This window comes from Hemitrygon akajei, chromosome 3 (genome assembly GCF_048418815.1).
Source record: "Hemitrygon akajei chromosome 3, sHemAka1.3, whole genome shotgun sequence".
NCBI lineage: Eukaryota > Metazoa > Chordata > Chondrichthyes > Myliobatiformes > Dasyatidae > Hemitrygon > Hemitrygon akajei.
In genome coordinates, this window is record NC_133126.1 from 194,921,608 (window position 1) to 194,938,351 (window position 16,744).

Below are 16,744 nucleotides of genomic sequence, written 5' to 3' on the forward strand. Positions count from 1 at the left end.
TTCATTAGCTGCTGCCTGGCCTGCTGAGTTCCTCCAGCATTTTGTGTGTATCTGTATCTTTTATAGTTTTAGGTATTGGATTCCATAGTTTAGGTGCTGATCTGCTAATTATCTTTTGAGGGAGATTGTTTAAACTTAAGAGAGTGGCGGAAGAAGACCTGAGAGCTTGAGCAAGATCATAAAAGCAAAGAGATTCTGCGATGCACTCTGGTCCCAGGCCACTGAAGGCTTTAAAAACAAGAAAAAATATGAGGGCTGAAGAGCAAGAATGCTCTTTAGCTCATTTTATCTAAAGGCTAATAATCTTGTGACAAAGGTCACTGGGAAACACTCATGAAACAAGGTGATCAACAATGGAAAAGCTTCCAGAGAGAAGTCAGAGTGGGGTGCTGTTGAAAGCTAAGGCTACATCCACACTAGACCGGATAACTTTGAAAACGCCGGTTTCACGTAAAAACGATAGGCATCCACACTATGCGTTTTTGAAAATATCTCTATTCACACTGAAATGGAGATTTCGGCATACCTCCTTCTCCTGCGCATGCGCAGGACACATCTACCGAAAATAAGCGACATGTTTGGTGTCAAATCTCGCCGTAAAAGTGCGCGTTTGTGTAGTTACAGACTAGAAAAACTTAAAATGACGGACAGCTGTTGGCTTTCGCACAGGAGAAGTTAAAAGTTAAAAAAACCAAATACTGGAACGTACGGCGGCAACCGACAGGAGTTCACGGACAGATTGACCTGGCTGACGACGAACATTGAAAAACTGACTAACCCTGTTGCATTAATAAAGCACCTTGTTAAATGTATAAAACATGTCTGCATTAGTGTTATCTTGTATTTCCATACAATGTTACATTAGGCTGTTACACATCTATTGTCAGAGAAGTACTTGCATAAATAGGTAAACCACCTTCATACGAGCAAGGACAGAAAACAGGGCAAAGTGAGTATACTTATTTATTCAGTAAGTTATGGGTCAAAGTATTCGGTGAGTACATTTCTAACTCTTCTGGCTTCAGTCTCTTTGCCGTCTGTTCTGAAATTGTTAGGTTGCATTCAAGAAAACAATGAAATAGCGCGCTGCCGTCTGATAGCGTTTTCAAAAGTCTCCGGTTATTCTGTCCACACTGATCTGCCCGAGCATCGTTTTCAAAAATACCCACCCTGGAAAGTGTTTCTGAAAAGCTCCGGTTTCGGGGGACGAAAACGCCGTTTTAGTGTGGACGGAGGGTAAAAATGAAGAGAAAAAGCTTCGGTTACGGATTTATCCGGCGTAGTGTAGATGTAGCCTAAGCTGTAAAGTCTGACAGATAGAGTTGTCATTTATTGATTATTCAGATCTTTCAGATCTGAACACATTTCCACTGGTCAGAATATTTTAACAGATGTTGCATTAGATTTTAAAACTAACAGTTATAGTTTTTTGCTGGATTATAGTACTTGGAACTAAAGGGGTTAAGTGGATTGACGAAGACCTGATTGAATGCCAGAAAAGAATCAAGAGACTGAATGCTACACTCTTGTTCCTATGCCCACACACTTTAGTTATCCTCAGCTAATAGGATGAGGATAATAAAGCAACATTATCATGCCGGGTTAGGAAAAGGGTAGTGGTTAGCGAAATGCTATTACAGTACCAGAGACCTGGGTTCAATTTCCCACTGCTGTCTGTAAGGAGTTTGCTCTCTTTCTGACTGCGTGGGTTTCCTTTGGATGGTCCAGTTTCCTCAAACATTCCAAAGACGTAAAGGTTAGTAGGTTAATAGGTTGCACAGGTATAATTGGGTGGTGCAGGCTCATTGAGCCAGAAGATCTTGTTAACCTGCTGAATCACTAAATTAAAGTTAAATAAATAAAATTGTTTGTAAGCTGAACAATTTGGAAGTTGAACCAAGTTCTTACTTGGCAGAAAATACCTGTAGCACCCCACCCCCACGCATACGGTATGGTAAAACCATCCCACGCCTATTCATAATTACAGGCTGTACTTAAGTTGGACACTCATAAGCTGGGGAAGGACCTGTACACACATAAATACACGAAGACTAACTTACACAGATGTACTATACTGTGCATATAAACAAGTGTCAATATATTTTGCGGAGGCAGAAATTGATTTTAATGGTATGTTGTGATCTTACCAACAAAATAATCGACTCTGTGCCCCATCATGGTAGTGGACTTGGTTGGACAATTGAAACGCAAGTACTTGGCCACTGCTTTCTCCTCTTTAGTTGGTTCTCCAACCTCCTTAAAAACAAGAGAGAATTTAAATTGGAAAATCATGATTTTGACTGACATACCAAATATCACTCTTAATTAAAGCCTATTTTTAATTAATCAATTTTAGGCGAGTCTTGATGAAGTGTCTCGGCCCATAACATCAATTGTTTATTTCCTTCCACAAATGCTGTGTGGCCTGCTGAGTTCCTCCATCATTTTGTGCGTGTTGCTCAATTTTTCCAGCATCTGCAGAGACTCTTGTGGTTAAGATTAATTGATACGCATTATGCACAGTAATACAGAACTTACTGAACTGTACTAGGTTGTGTACCAGGGTTATTTTGCACCTTCACTAAAATTGAAAATATTGCATTTATGTGGATACATCTGTTGTATAAGAACAAAGTATGTTAAGCTGCATAACAGATTCCCCCCAGGCTGAGAGACTTCTTAATATACTACCACCCAGTACACATTAATTATGACAGCACAAGAATTATGTATATTTAACTACATGTCATATATGTCAACTTGCAAATCCACAGAATATTTTAATCTGTTAATATTATTTTATCTGCTTTATGTGATATATGTGCTTTATTTTGCACCTTGGCCCCAGATAAACAAGGTTTCATTTAACTATATACACACATATAGTTGAAGGATAATAAACTTGAACTGAACTTGTGACTGTAGTCCGTGTGAATGGAGAGACACTGAAGCTGGTGATATGGAAGACTTTATTCATCGTAGCAAGCACGCATTTACCTGGAGATCCTCTTGGTAGAGGCTCCCAAACTTCATGTACATCACATTTTTATACCCGTAAGTTTAAAGGTGGTTCAATACAATTTCAATAGTTAAATTGTTTACTTCAATGTCAACAGAAACAGAATGCTGGAGGAACTCAGCAGGTCAGGGAGCATCTCTGGAAAGGAGTAAACAGTTGGCATTTCAGGCCGCAGCCCTTTATCAGGACTGATAAGTAAGGGGGAAGCGAGAATGAGATGGTGGGGCTCCCTGAGTTGAGCTAAAAGATAAAGACCCCAGCTGTTCCCTTTTTCATGCATTGTTTTGCCAGTTGATGCAAGCTCAATGTAGCTTGAATTTCAGTAAAATTTCAGCTACGTGCATTAGAGTGAAGGTGTATAAGGTCTAGGAGTATTTTGACCTGCTATTCACTGGAATACATTGTGGGAGTTAGTGTAGACATGCTGATATTTACAGTAATCTCAGTGAAAAAGACTACATGCTAAGACACCTTTCACCCGAGTGAAACAAAACAGTGGAAAGCAATATGAGGTACGATCTTGACTGATGGAAGACTAACACATACAATGAGGGCTTTGTCTGCTTTAATAACTGCCATTTTGAATACAAGAGATTCTGCAGATGCTGGAGATCCAGAGTAACCCACACAAAATTCAACTGGTTTTGAGGGCCTAGATGAGGTTCGTGAAAATAATTCCCAGGAATAAAAGCGTTAACATATGAGGAGTGTTTGGTGACTCTGGCCCTTTTCTCAATGGACTTTAGAAAAATAAGGGAGGATCTTAGAAGAGGCAAGATCGGATATCAGATCACTGAAAAATGATGCTGGAGAGGTAGTAATGGGGGACAAGGAAATGGCGGACAAACTGAATAAGTATTTTGCATCAATCTTCTCTGTGGAAGATACTTGCAGTGTGGTGGAAGTTCCAGGAGTTAGGGGTCATGAAGAGTGTGAAGTTACCATTACTAGAGAGAAGGTTCTTAAGAAACTGAAAGGTCTGAAGGTGGATAAGTCACCTGGACCAGATGAACTACACCTCTGAGTTCTGAAAGCAGTAGCTGAAGAGATTGTGGAAGCATTCGTCATGATCTTTCAAGAATCACTAGATTCTGGATTGGTAGCTGAAGACTGGAAAATTGTAAATGTCACTCCACTTTTCAAGAAAGGTGAACAGCAGGAAGAAAGGAAACTATAGGCCAGTTTGTCTGACCTCAGTGGGTGAGAAGATGTTGGAGTTGATTATTAAGGATGAGTTCTCAGGGTACTTGGAGACACTTGATAAAAAAGGCGGCTGTGGTCAGCATGGCTTCCTCAAGGAAAAATCTTGCCTGACAATCTGTTGGAATTCTTTGAAGAAATAACAAGCAGGACAGACAAATGAAAATCAGTTGATATTGTGTACTTGGATTTTCAGAAGGCCTTTGACAAGTTGCCACACACGAGGCTGCTTAACAAGCTATGAGCCCATGGTATAACAGGAAAGATCCTAGCATGCATAAGGCAGCGGCTATTTGGCAGGAGGCAAAGAGTGGGAATAAAGAGAGCCTTTTCTAGTTGGCTGCCAGTGTCTAGTGGTGTTCTATAGGAGTCTGTGTTGGGACCAATTCTTTTTACGTTATATGTCAACGATTTGGATGATGTAATTGAAAGCTTTGTTGCAAAGTTTGCAGACAATATGAACATAAGTGGAGTGGCACTTTGAGGATGTAGAGAGGCAACAGATGAACTTAGATTAGGGGAATGAGCAAAGAAATGACAAATGAAATACAATGTCAGGAAGCGTAGGGTCATGCACTTTGGTAGAAGAAATGAAAGGGTTGACTATTCTTAAAAAAAACTGATGCACATAGGGACTTGGCAGTCATTGTGCAGGATTCCCTGAAATTAATTTGCGTGTTGAGTCTGTGGTGAGGAAAGCAAAAGCAATGTTAGCATTCATTTCAAGAAGACTAGAATATATAAGCAAGGATGTAATGTTGAGACTTTATATAATGCACTGGTGAGGTCTTACTTGGAGTATTGTGAGCAGTTTTGAGCTCTTTATCTTAGAAAGGATGTGCTGAAACGGGAGAGGGTTCAAAGGAGGCTCATGAAAATGATTCCAGGATTGAATGGCTGTCATATGAAGAGCGTACGATGGCTCTGGGCCTGTATTCACTAGAATTCAAAAGAAAGAGGGGTGACCTAATTGAATCCTATCGAATGGTGAAAGGCCTTGACAGACTGGATGTGGAGAGGGTGTTTTCCATGGTGGGAGAGTCTAAGACCTAAGGACACAGCCTCAGAATAGAGAGACGTCCTTTTAGAATGGAGATACGGAGGTATTTGTTTAGCTAGAGAATGGTAAATCTGTGGAATTCTTTGCTACAGTTAACTATAGAGGCTATCTTTACATACATTTAAAGCAAAGGCCGATAGATTCTTGATTGATCAGGGCATGAAGGGATATGGGGAGAAGGCAGGAGATTGGGGCTTTGAGGAAAATTGGATCAGCTATGATGAAATGGCAGAGCAGACTCAATGGGCCAAATGGCCTAATTCTGTTCCTATATCTTAGGGTCTTATGGTCTATGTCATTGAAACCTGTCAAATATTGAAAGGCTTAGATACAGTGGATGTGGAGAGAATGTATTCTTATAGTGGGGGAGTCTAGGACCGGAGGCCGCAGCTTCAGAATAGCGGGATATCCAACTTATTGCCATGGATGTTTGTGGCCAAGTCATTGGCATATTTAAAGCAGAGGTTGATAGGTTCTTGATTAGTCAGTGTCAAAGGTTACGGGGAGAAGGCAGGAGAATGGGTCTGAGAGGTATAATAAACCAGCCATGATGAAATGGTGGAGTAGATCTAATGGGCTGAATGGCATAATTCTGCGCCTACGTTTTATGCTTTTATGATATAATTTCTAAAATTCTAGAGGAACTCAGCAGGTCAGACAACATCTATGGAGAGGAATAAAGAGCCAACATTTTGAGCTGAGACCCTTATCAGGACTGTTTTGACTGATGTGGACAGCTGGACTGATTTAAAGATTTACAGTAAACGGTTCAAAGCAGATGTAAATAAGCCAATGCTGGAAATACTCAGAAGACCTAACAGTATCATTGGACAGAGCAAAGGAATTCCGGCTGTTTCAGGTCAATGACCCTTTAATAAAGCTGAAAATGTCAGCTGTAGCTAGGCAACTGCATCCGATGGCTAGAAGCTTCAGCAGGTCTATTGAGATGAAGAGCTGAAAATTATTTTGCCCAACTGGTATACATAAGTGCATATTTCTCCTCCTGATACCTAGATCTTTTATTCCCTTTCTCCCTGAAGCACTTGTAAAAGCATCTCTGTTATTCACCTCATCCACTCATCACTGCAAAGTTCAGTGTCTTCACTCATCACATTGTCTTCACTCTGGGTAAAGCTTTGCTTAAATTTCTAAGTGGGTTAATGCTGGATCATAAAACAAGTCATAGGAGCTGAGTTTTGCCATTCAGTTCATTGAATCTGCTCCACCATTCCATCATGGCTGATTATACCTCTCAACTCCATTCTCCTGCCTTTTCCCCATAACCTTTGACACACTGACTAATCACGAACCTATCAACCTCCGCTTTAAATATACTCAATGACTTAGTTATAGAAGACCATGGCAATAAATTCCGGATACACCACCCTCTTGCTAAAGAGATTTCTCCTCACCTTTGCTCTAAATCGATGTCCCCTATTCTGAGCCTGTGCCCTCTGGTTCTAGACTCCCCAACTATTAGGAAACATTCTCTCCATATCTACTCTATGTAGGCCTTCTCATATTTGATAGGTTTCAATGAATTCCCTCCTTTCTTCTGAACTCCATCAAGTACACCATTTAACACCAAGTTCTGAACACCTAATGTGGAAATATGTTCCTTCTGCCACCATCAAATCCATCATTTTAACATCGAAGTTCAACATGCAACCCAGTGGTCACTTTATTAGGTACCTCCTGTACCTAATCAAGTGGTCACTGAGTGTCTGTTCCTGGTATCCTGCTTGTTGTACATTCAGAAATGCTTTTCTGCATATCACTGTTATAATGCATGGTTATTTAAGTTACAGTTGCCTTCTTGTCAGCTTGGCGATTTTCCTCTGACCTTTCTCATTAACAAGGCATTTTAGCCCACAGAATTGTTGCTGACTGATATTTTATGCTTTTTGCATCATTCATTGTAAACCTAAGAGACTGTTGTATGCGAAAATCCTAGGAGATCAGCAGTTTATGATACACTCAAACCACCCCATCTGGCACCAACCAGACTTTTCCATGGGCAAAGTCACAATTCTTCCCCATTCTGATGATCAGTCTGAATAATAATGGAATCTCTTGACCATGCCTGCATGCTTTTGCGCACTGAGTTGCTGCTGCCTGATCTGATTAAATATCCGCATTCACAAGCAGGTGTAAAAGTGTCTCCCTCTGCAACTGGATCCTTGACTTCCTCAATGGGAGTCTACAATCTGTGTGGAATGTAAATAACATCTCCCCCACAATGACAATCAACATTAGCACCCCTCAGAGATGCATGCTTAGACCATTGCTCTACTTTCTCTACACCCACAAATGTGTGGCTAGCACAGCTCCAGCATCATCTATAACTTTTTCGATGACCCAACTTTTGTTGGCAGAATTTCATATAGGGATGAGGAGGCATACAGGAGGTAGATCAACTGGTTGAGTAATGTTGCAACAGCAGCCTTGCACTGAATGTCAGTAAAACCAAGGAACTGATTGTGGACTTCAGGAAGGCAAGTTGAGGGAACCCACACCAGTCCTCATGAGGGGATCATGTGGAAAGAGTGAGTAGTTTCAAGTTCAACATCCCTGAGGATCTAATCCTGGGTCCAACATATTGATGCAATTACATAGAAGGCACAACAATGGCTATATTTCATTAAGAGTTTGAAGAGAATTGGTACAGTATGTCACCAAAGACACTTGCAAGTTTCTACAGATTTACTGTGGAGAGCATGTTAACTGGTTGCATCACCGTCTGATATGGAGGGTCCACTGCACAGGATCAGAAAACGCTGCATAAACTCTGCCAGCTCCATCATGGGCACTAGCTCCTCCAGCATCAAGGACATCTCCAAAAGATGGCATCCATCATTAAGGACCCCACCCCTCTTCTCATTACTACATTCAAGGAGCAGATACAGGAACCAGACGATGCACACTCAGCATTTCAGGAGCAACCTCTTCCCCTCTGCCATCAAATTTCTGAATGGACAATGAATCCATGAACATTACCTCAGTATTTTTTTCTGTCTTTTTGCACTACTTATTTTTTTTACAATATGAACTTATTGTGTTTGAAGACACAAAGGTTGGAGGTGTTGTGGATAGTGTGGAGGGCCATCAGGTGTGACAGCAGGACATTGATAGGATGCAAATCTGGGCTGAGAAGTGGCAAATGGAGTTCAACCCAGAGAAGTGTGAAGTGGCTCATTTTGGTAGGTCAAATATGATGGCAGAATATAGTATTAATGGTAAGACTGTTCGCAGTGTGGAGGATCAGAGGGATCTTGGGGTCCAAATCCATAGGACGCTCAAAACAGCTGTGCAGGTTGACTCTGTGGTTAAGTGTGTTGGCCTTCATCAATCGTGGAATTGAACTTAGGAGCCAAGAGGTAATGTTGCAGCTATGTAGGACTCTGGACAGACCCACTTGGAATACTGTGCTCAGTTCTGGTCGCCTTACTACAGGAAGGATGTGGAAACCATAGAAAGGGTGCAGAGGAGATTTACAAGGATGTTGCCTGGATTGGGGAGCATGCCTTATGAAAACAGGTTGAGTGAACTCGGCCTTCTCTCCTTGGAGTGACGGAGGACGAGAGGTGACCTGATAGAGGTGTATAAGATGATGAGAGGCATTGATTGGGTGGATAGTTAGAGGCTTTTTCCCAGAGCTGAAATGGCTGCCACAAAAGGGCACAAGTTTAAGGTGCTTGGGAATAGGTACAGAGGAGATGTCAGGGGCAATTTTTTACTCAGCGAGTGGTGAGTGCATGGAATGGGCTGCTGGCAATGGTGGTGGAGGCGGATACGATAGGGCCTTTTAAGAGATTTTTACATAGGTACATGGAGCTTAGAAAAATAGAGGGCTATGGGTAAGCCTAGTAATTTCTAAGGTAGGGACATGTTTGGCACAACTTTCTGGACTGAAGGGCCTGTATTGTGCTGTAGGTTTTCTATGTTTCTATTATAGCTTTTATTATGTATTACAATGCACTGCTGCAAAACAAATTTCACAACATATGCCAGTGATATTAAACCTGATTCAGATAATAGAGTGGCCACTGAGTGTAGATCAGCCATGATTTGACGGAATGGTGGAGAAGGCTTGCGGAGGGATAAAAGATGTGCTTCTGTTTCTTACATTTTGACCATGACAGACAAATGGCTAGGTTCGCAAAACTACATACAGTCCACTTCAACACATTATTTCAAATGGCACTGATGAGCTGCCACCTGGCTGCAGTTCAGTCTTAAATCAATAATGAAGGACTAACACAGAGGTTTGCCCACAAAAGTAATACTGGATTAATGGTCCAGACCTCTCTTCCTGCATCTCTGTTCAAACTGCTTCTGCCAAAAATCACAATATTTATTAGAATTGGGCAAGTCCCATGAGAACTTTCGAAAACTTCTTTCCCCCCCAAAGTTCAGAGTAAATTTATTATCAAAGTACCACGGGCATTCAACAGTAAATACAAAGAAACACTACAGAATCAATGAAGAACAGCACACAACAAACAGCCAATGTGCAAATACAAAAATAAATACAAAACACAAAATAATAAGGAATAAATATCAAAAACATGAGTTGTTTAGTCTTTGTAATTCAGTCCATAAGTTGTGGGAACAGTTCACTGTTGAGGCGAGTGGAGTTATCCCCTCTGGCTCAAGAGCCTGATGGCTGAAGGGTAATAACTGCTCCTGATCCTGATGGTGTGGGTCCCAAGGTTTCTGCACCTTTTCCTGATGGCAGCAGTAAGAGGTGAGCATGACCTGGGTGATGGGTATCTCTGATAATGAATGTTGCTTTCCTGCGACAGCACTCCTCCTTTGAAAAGCTGAATAGCATACGTAAATCGAGTAATCTGCTATTTGCCTTTCACCCGTTCTTTCCAAGGAAAGATACAATTAACCGAGCAACACACAAAATGCCGGAGGAACTCAAGCAGGTCAGATAGCTTTTGTGTAGAGGAATAAAGAGTTGACGCTTCAGGCTGAGACCCTTCATCAGAACTGGAGAGGAAAGGTGCAGAAGCCAGAATAAGGAAGTGGAAACCTCACTTGGTTTCACCTATCACTTACTAGCATGTACTCCTCTCCCTCCCTCAGCTTATTCTGGCTTCTCCTTCCTTTCCAGTCCTGCTGAAGCACCTCGACCCGAAACATTGACTGTCTATTCTCCTCCAAAGATGCTGCCTGACCTGCTGAGTTCCTCTAGTATTTTGTGTGTTGATCTGGCTGTCTAGCAGATGCAGAATCTCATGTTTACCATTCGCTTAGGAAGGCAACAAGACAGTTATTACCTTTATTATCCTTGATTTTAAATCCTTCATTGCTCTCTTCAAGCCCGAGTTTTGAGCAATAGGATTTTTCAATCAGCTGTCCTAAATGTCAAGAGGCTTGTGCCAAATTTTTTTTTGATTTTACATAAGTATCTTGTGATGCTTTGGGTGATAAGTAAATGCACAGTGATGTTGAATTATGAAAATCATGCTCCCTTCTGAGAGTTTGCTCATTACATATGCCAGGATGTTCTTAGCACTGCTTGGAGCTACTCAAGGAACAGAGAAATCATATCTGTTTGCTTTGAAGGAGCTCCATCTGTTTCAGCTTGTACCCAGGGTGAATGACGCATCCACTCTTACATTAACCAGCATAGTGGATTCCAATCAGCCGGCAATGAGTGTATTAAACATGGGAATTGTTATTACGCATTTGGAAATTACAATGCATACCTCAGGTCAAATGTGACCAAAGTAAAACTTAGCGTCAAAACCATATAATTACTGATTAGGTGCTAGAACTTAAACTAGCGTTAAAGGAGTGCTGTATTTTTGGTGTGGTGACCTTCTGGGTAAACTTTTAAATGTTCTGCTTGTCAGAGGGAAGAAGGAGCTATACATTGAATAATAGCAAAGGCTTTAGTTATGGGGATAGTCTGGGCTTGTTTCTTTAGAGCGAAGGAGACTGAAGGGTGTCTAATGTATAAATATTGTAAGAAGCATAAAGGATGTATGAAATAGTCAGAAGCACAAATAGAATAGACAACAAGAATCTTTTTCTATGGCAGGCAAAAACAAGTGAGCACAGGTTTAAGGTGAGGATAAGGTGTTTTGATGGAATTTTTTTAAAATCAGAGAGTGGTTAATATTTGGAACTCATTGCCAGAGGAGGTGATCACTGTGTTAAAGAAGCATTTAAGCTGTATTTAAATAGGCAAAGATTAGAAGGATATGGAGCTAAAGTGGACAGTTGGGATTAGTATAGATGGACAAAAAGATCAGCATGGACAAGGTAGGCAGAAAGCCTGTTACTGTGACTATAAAGCACATCTGCGATGAAAGAAATATGGCACGGTAGAGTAACGCTACTACAGCGCCAGAAACCTGGGTTCAATTCCCACTGTTATCTGCAAGGAGTTTGTATGTTCTCTAAGTGACCATGTGGGTTCCCTCCTTGTGCTCTGGTTTCCTTCCACATTCAAAGCATGTGTGGGTGAATGAATTAATTGATCATAGGGGTGGAAGTGGGCGGCGCAGGCTCGGTGGTCCTGTTATTGTGCTGTCTCTCTAAATGAAATAAATAACACCTGCAAACATTCTGTACTGACATACACTGGGACTAATCAGTAGTGATCTTCCTTGTTAATAAAATTTTAAATATTTTCCTTATCCTTCTGAGCTCAGCCACATTACAGCAAAAACCTATTCATTCTGTAGACCATAAGATACAGCAGCAGAATTAGGCCATTCATCACATGTCTGCTCCACTGTTCTATCATGGCTGATTTATTATCCCTGTCACCCCAGCCACTACAAAAAACAGCTCCTTTACCTTTTTTCAGTGCTACCACACTGTGCCAACACCAGGGCAAATTTGCTTAAACTTCCCACATATTAAATTGACCTTCCCGCTTGGACTTGTCAGGGCTCCGCTGAGAAGCAAAATGTGCAGGTCTCACCATCCTTGGAACTCATTCTAATGCTGTCTCATAGAACAGTACAGGCCCCTCGGCTCACGACCTTTTAACCTACTCCAAGATCTATCTAACCCTTCCCTCTCTAATTTACTTTCAGTCTCTTCAATCTCTCTAATGCATTTGCTTCTACCACCACCTCTGGTTCACTCCCCGGGGAAGGGGGAAGAATTTTTTTTAACTGGAAGGAGAAATTGATATTCATGCCTTCCAACAGATACTGTCTGACTTGCTGAGTTCCTCCAGCATTTTGCATGTGTCACTCTCCATTGCAGCATCTGCATAATCTTGTGTTTGTGATCATATTCACCAAGTTTCCTTTTTCAGTAATTTGGTAATCATACATTTGGTTTGTGTATCACTTGTACACGCTGTTTCAATTGCCTATATTCATGGGTTTTCCGTTGAATGACAATTAAACTTGAACTACACATTTGGTTCATATCTCCTGTACCACAAGCGTCAACTGTAAATTGGATCACATCTCTTGAACCACTTTTTTAGCCACTCATTTATCTGTGAACATTCTGTTTCTTCTCTTTAACTCCTTAAAATCTGCCTGCAGCTCATCCCTTTCTAACTATATCCATAAAACATGGTCTTCTTGGACTTCATAAATCAAGAATATTGAGTACAGAAGCTGGGATATTATGTTTAAGTTGTTTAAGACACAGGGAGGCCAAATTTGGAATATTTTGAGCAATTTTGCTCACCGACCTACAGGGAAGATAACAATATGACTGAAAGAGTACAGAGAAAATTTACAAGGATGTTGCCAGCTCGTGACAGCCCAAGTTATAGATAAAGCTTGAATAGGTTAGGACTTTATTCCCTAGAGTGTAGGAGAATGATGGGCAATTTGATAGAGGTATATAAAATTATGAGGGGTATAGACAAGGTAAATGCAAGCATGCTTTTTCACTGAGGTTGGGTGAGACCAGAACCAGAGGTTATGGGTTAAGGATGAAAAGTGAAATGTTTAAGGGGAACATAAAGGTGAACCTCTTCACTCAGAGGGTGGTGAGAATGTGGAACGAACTGTCAGCGGATGCAAGTTCGATTCCAACAAGCAAGAGAAGTCTGGAGAAGTACTTGGAGGCTATGGTCTCAGACTAGATAGAATAATAGCACAGCCTAGACGGGCTGAAGGGTCTATTTCAATGCTGAACTGTTCTATGACTTTAATTAAGCCACTTGGCCCATCAGGTTTGCTCTGCCATTCCATTGTGGCTTATTTGAGGTCAAGGGGAGCATCCAGTCAATTAGCGATCCAACCAAAACCTGAAGCTGGTGGAAGAATTTGATATACCACAACAGCCGTGAAGGCAGAGGAAGGCTGTAGCAGTGAAGTGTCCCTGGTCGTGTTGGACACCATGCCACTGGACCCTGACCTCAATCTCTCAAGGATCGTGTTGTGACTGACTGTGCATCAGCCTCCCCACGTTAAAAGTCACGCACAGGCATTCTTCGTTGAGGAAATAACCCCATGGGAGAACATCACACTCGACTCGTGTGATCACACTACTACATGGCTGATTTATTATCCCTCTCAACTCCATTCTCCTGCCTTCACCCCATAACCTTTGAGGTCCTTATTAATCAAGAATCTATCAAACTCCACTTTAAGCACACCCAATGACTTGGCCTCCACAGTCGTCTATAGCAATGAATCCCACAGATTCACCATCCTCTGGCTAAAGAAATATCATTAGTACCAATGTGGATCATAAGCTCTGGCTGCTCACACTTCCTTTTCTTACTTGTCCCTATACATGACTTTGGGGAGTGAACCTGCATTCTGAAATCAAGTATGTAACTAGACTGCCTGTCAATTCCCCTAATTATAGAATCCCAAATAACTAGCTCCAACCTTGCAAACAGATTAGTGACGTCAGTTGGTGCTCAAGGTGCAAAACCTTGGGCTCTAGCTGATGTCAATGATAAGGATGCATTCTGCATTTTTTATCAGCACTGCATGTGTATTTTACAGGGCAGAGGTGCCCTGTTAGTAATTAGCATTCTGTTACGACCACAAGGGATTCTGCAGGAGCTGGAAATTTTGAGCAACACACAAATGATGGAGGAACTTAGCAGTTCTGGCGGTATCTACAGAGGGGAATAAGCAGCCAACATTTCAGGCTAAGATCCTTCATCAGGACTGGAAAGGAAGGGGTCAGAAGAGGAGATAAGAAGGTGGTGGAGGGGTAAGGAAGAATTACAAGCTGGCAGGTGACATGTGGAAAAGACTGAAGAAGAAGCAATCTGATAGGAGAGGAGAATGGACCTTGGGAGAAAGGTGGGGGGGGGGGGGGGGAATCAGAGTGAGCTGATAGGCAAGTCAGGAGAAGGGAAAAAATAACAAGTGAGCCAGAATGGGAAATGGAGTAAGAGAGAAGAGCAACGGGGGAAAATTACATGAGATTCGAGGCCACTGAAATGGAATATGAGGCATTGCTCCTCCAACTCGAGCGTGGCCTCAACATGGCAGCAGAGGAGTCATGGACCAGCATGTCAGAATGGGAATGAGATTGGGAAATCAAATTGCAATGGGTGGCTATGGGGAAATTCTACCTTTTGTGGTGGACAGGGTGAAGATGTTTGATGAAGCAGCCCCCCCCCCCCAATGTAAATCAGGCTTCACTAATATAGGTGAGGCCACATCAGGAACACTAGATTTAGTAGATGACCCCGACAGACTCGCAGGTGAAGTGCCATCTCACTTGGAAGATCTGTTTGAGGCCCTGAACAACAATGAGGGAGGTGGTGTAGGGGCAGGAGTAGCACTTGTCTCGCTTGCATGGTTAAGTGCCAGGACGAAGATCAGTGGGGAGGCATGAGTAGATAAGGGACTCACAGAGAGAATATATACTAAATTACTTAATTTTTACTTATCTTGTTGAACTTTAATTCCCAAGGGCTACTTGAACCAAATGCCAGTTTAAATTCACTGACTTGCTATCAGAATGAGAATGAGGCTACAGATTCCAAATTCACTGCACACCATAAAAAAAAAATTAGGGAACTTTAGAAGATACAAAACTGCAGAACAGGCATCAGTTAATATTATGACATAAGTTTCAGAGCCAGTATTTCCTTAGTACAAGTCCACAGTTGTATTTAACACTCCTGGAACATAGAACATTACAGTACAGTCGCTATGGCCACAATTATGTGCTGACCTTTTAACCTACTTGAAGATCAATCTAACACTTCCCTCCTACACAGCCCTCCATTCTCCTATCAACCCTGTGCCTAACTAAATGTCCCTAATGAATCCACATCTACCATCACCCCGGCAGTGCATTCTACATCACTCTCTGTATAAAGAAACTACCTCTGCCATTCCCCCTACTTTCCTTAAATCACCTTAAAATTACGTCCTCTTGCATTAGCCATTCGTGCCGTGGGAAAAAGTCTCTGTCTGTCTGGTCTATCTATGCTTCTTATTTTGTACATCTCTAACACGCCACTCATCATCCTCATTTGCTCCAAAGAGGAAAGCCCAAGTTCACTCAAACTTTCCTCATAAGACATGCTCTCTAATCCTGGCAGCATCGTGGTAACTCTCCTCTGCACCCTCTCTACAGCTTCCACATCCTTCCTATAATGAGACGACTAGAACTGCTCATCATACTCCAAGCTTGGCCTGGCCAGGGCTTTATGGAGTTGCATTATCACCTCGTAGCTCTTCAACTCAATCAGACAGACAGACATACTTTATTGATCCCGAGGGAAATTTGGTTTCGTTACAGTCGCACCAACCAAGAGTAGTGTAGAAATATAGCAATATAAAACCATAAATAGTTAAATAATAAGTAAATAATGCCAAGTGGAAATAAGTCCAGGACCAGTCTATTGGCTCAGGGTTTCTGACACTCCGAGGGAGGAGTTGTAAAGTTTGATGGCCACAGGCAGGAATGACTTCCTATGATGCTCAGTGTTGCATCTCAGTGGAATGAGTCTCTGGCTGAACGTACTCCTGTGCCTAACCAGTACATTATGGAGTGGATGGGAGACATTGTCCAAGATGGCATGCAACTTGGACAGCATTCTCTTTTCAGACACCACTGTCAGAGAGTCCAGTTCCACCCCCACAACATCACTGGCCTTACGAATGAGTTTGTTGATTCTGTTGGTGTCTGCTACCCTCAGCCTGCTGCTCCAGCACACAACAGCAAACATGATAGCACTGGCCACCACAAACTCGTAGAACATCCTCAGCATCGTCCGGCAGATGTTAAAGGACCTCAGTCTCCTCAGGAAGTAGAGACAACTCTGACCCTTCTGGTAGACAGCCTCAGTGTTCTTTGACTAGTCCAGTTTATTGTCAATTTGTATCCTCAGGTATTTGTAATCCTCCACCATGTCCACCCTGACTATTGAAGGCCAACACACCATACACCTTCTTAACCACCCTAATACACTGCATGGTGAAACATTATGGAACCAGGCACAATATTAATGCTGTGACAACTGAGCAACTCTTGTCAATCATAGAGCTACG

At 41.9% G+C, this 16,744-nt stretch overlaps 1 protein-coding gene across 1 annotated transcript in view; it reads right to left on the reverse strand.

Moving 5' to 3' along the window:
• sec62 (SEC62 homolog, preprotein translocation factor) overlaps positions 1 to 16,744 on the reverse strand; it is a 44,668-nt gene that overhangs the window by 22,379 nt on the left and 5,545 nt on the right. Inside the window, exon 2 of the mRNA XM_073041669.1 lies at positions 2,148 to 2,256. Within this exon, the coding sequence (XP_072897770.1) occupies positions 2,148 to 2,256 (109 nt within the window). The remainder of the gene's footprint in view (positions 1 to 2,147; positions 2,257 to 16,744) is intronic.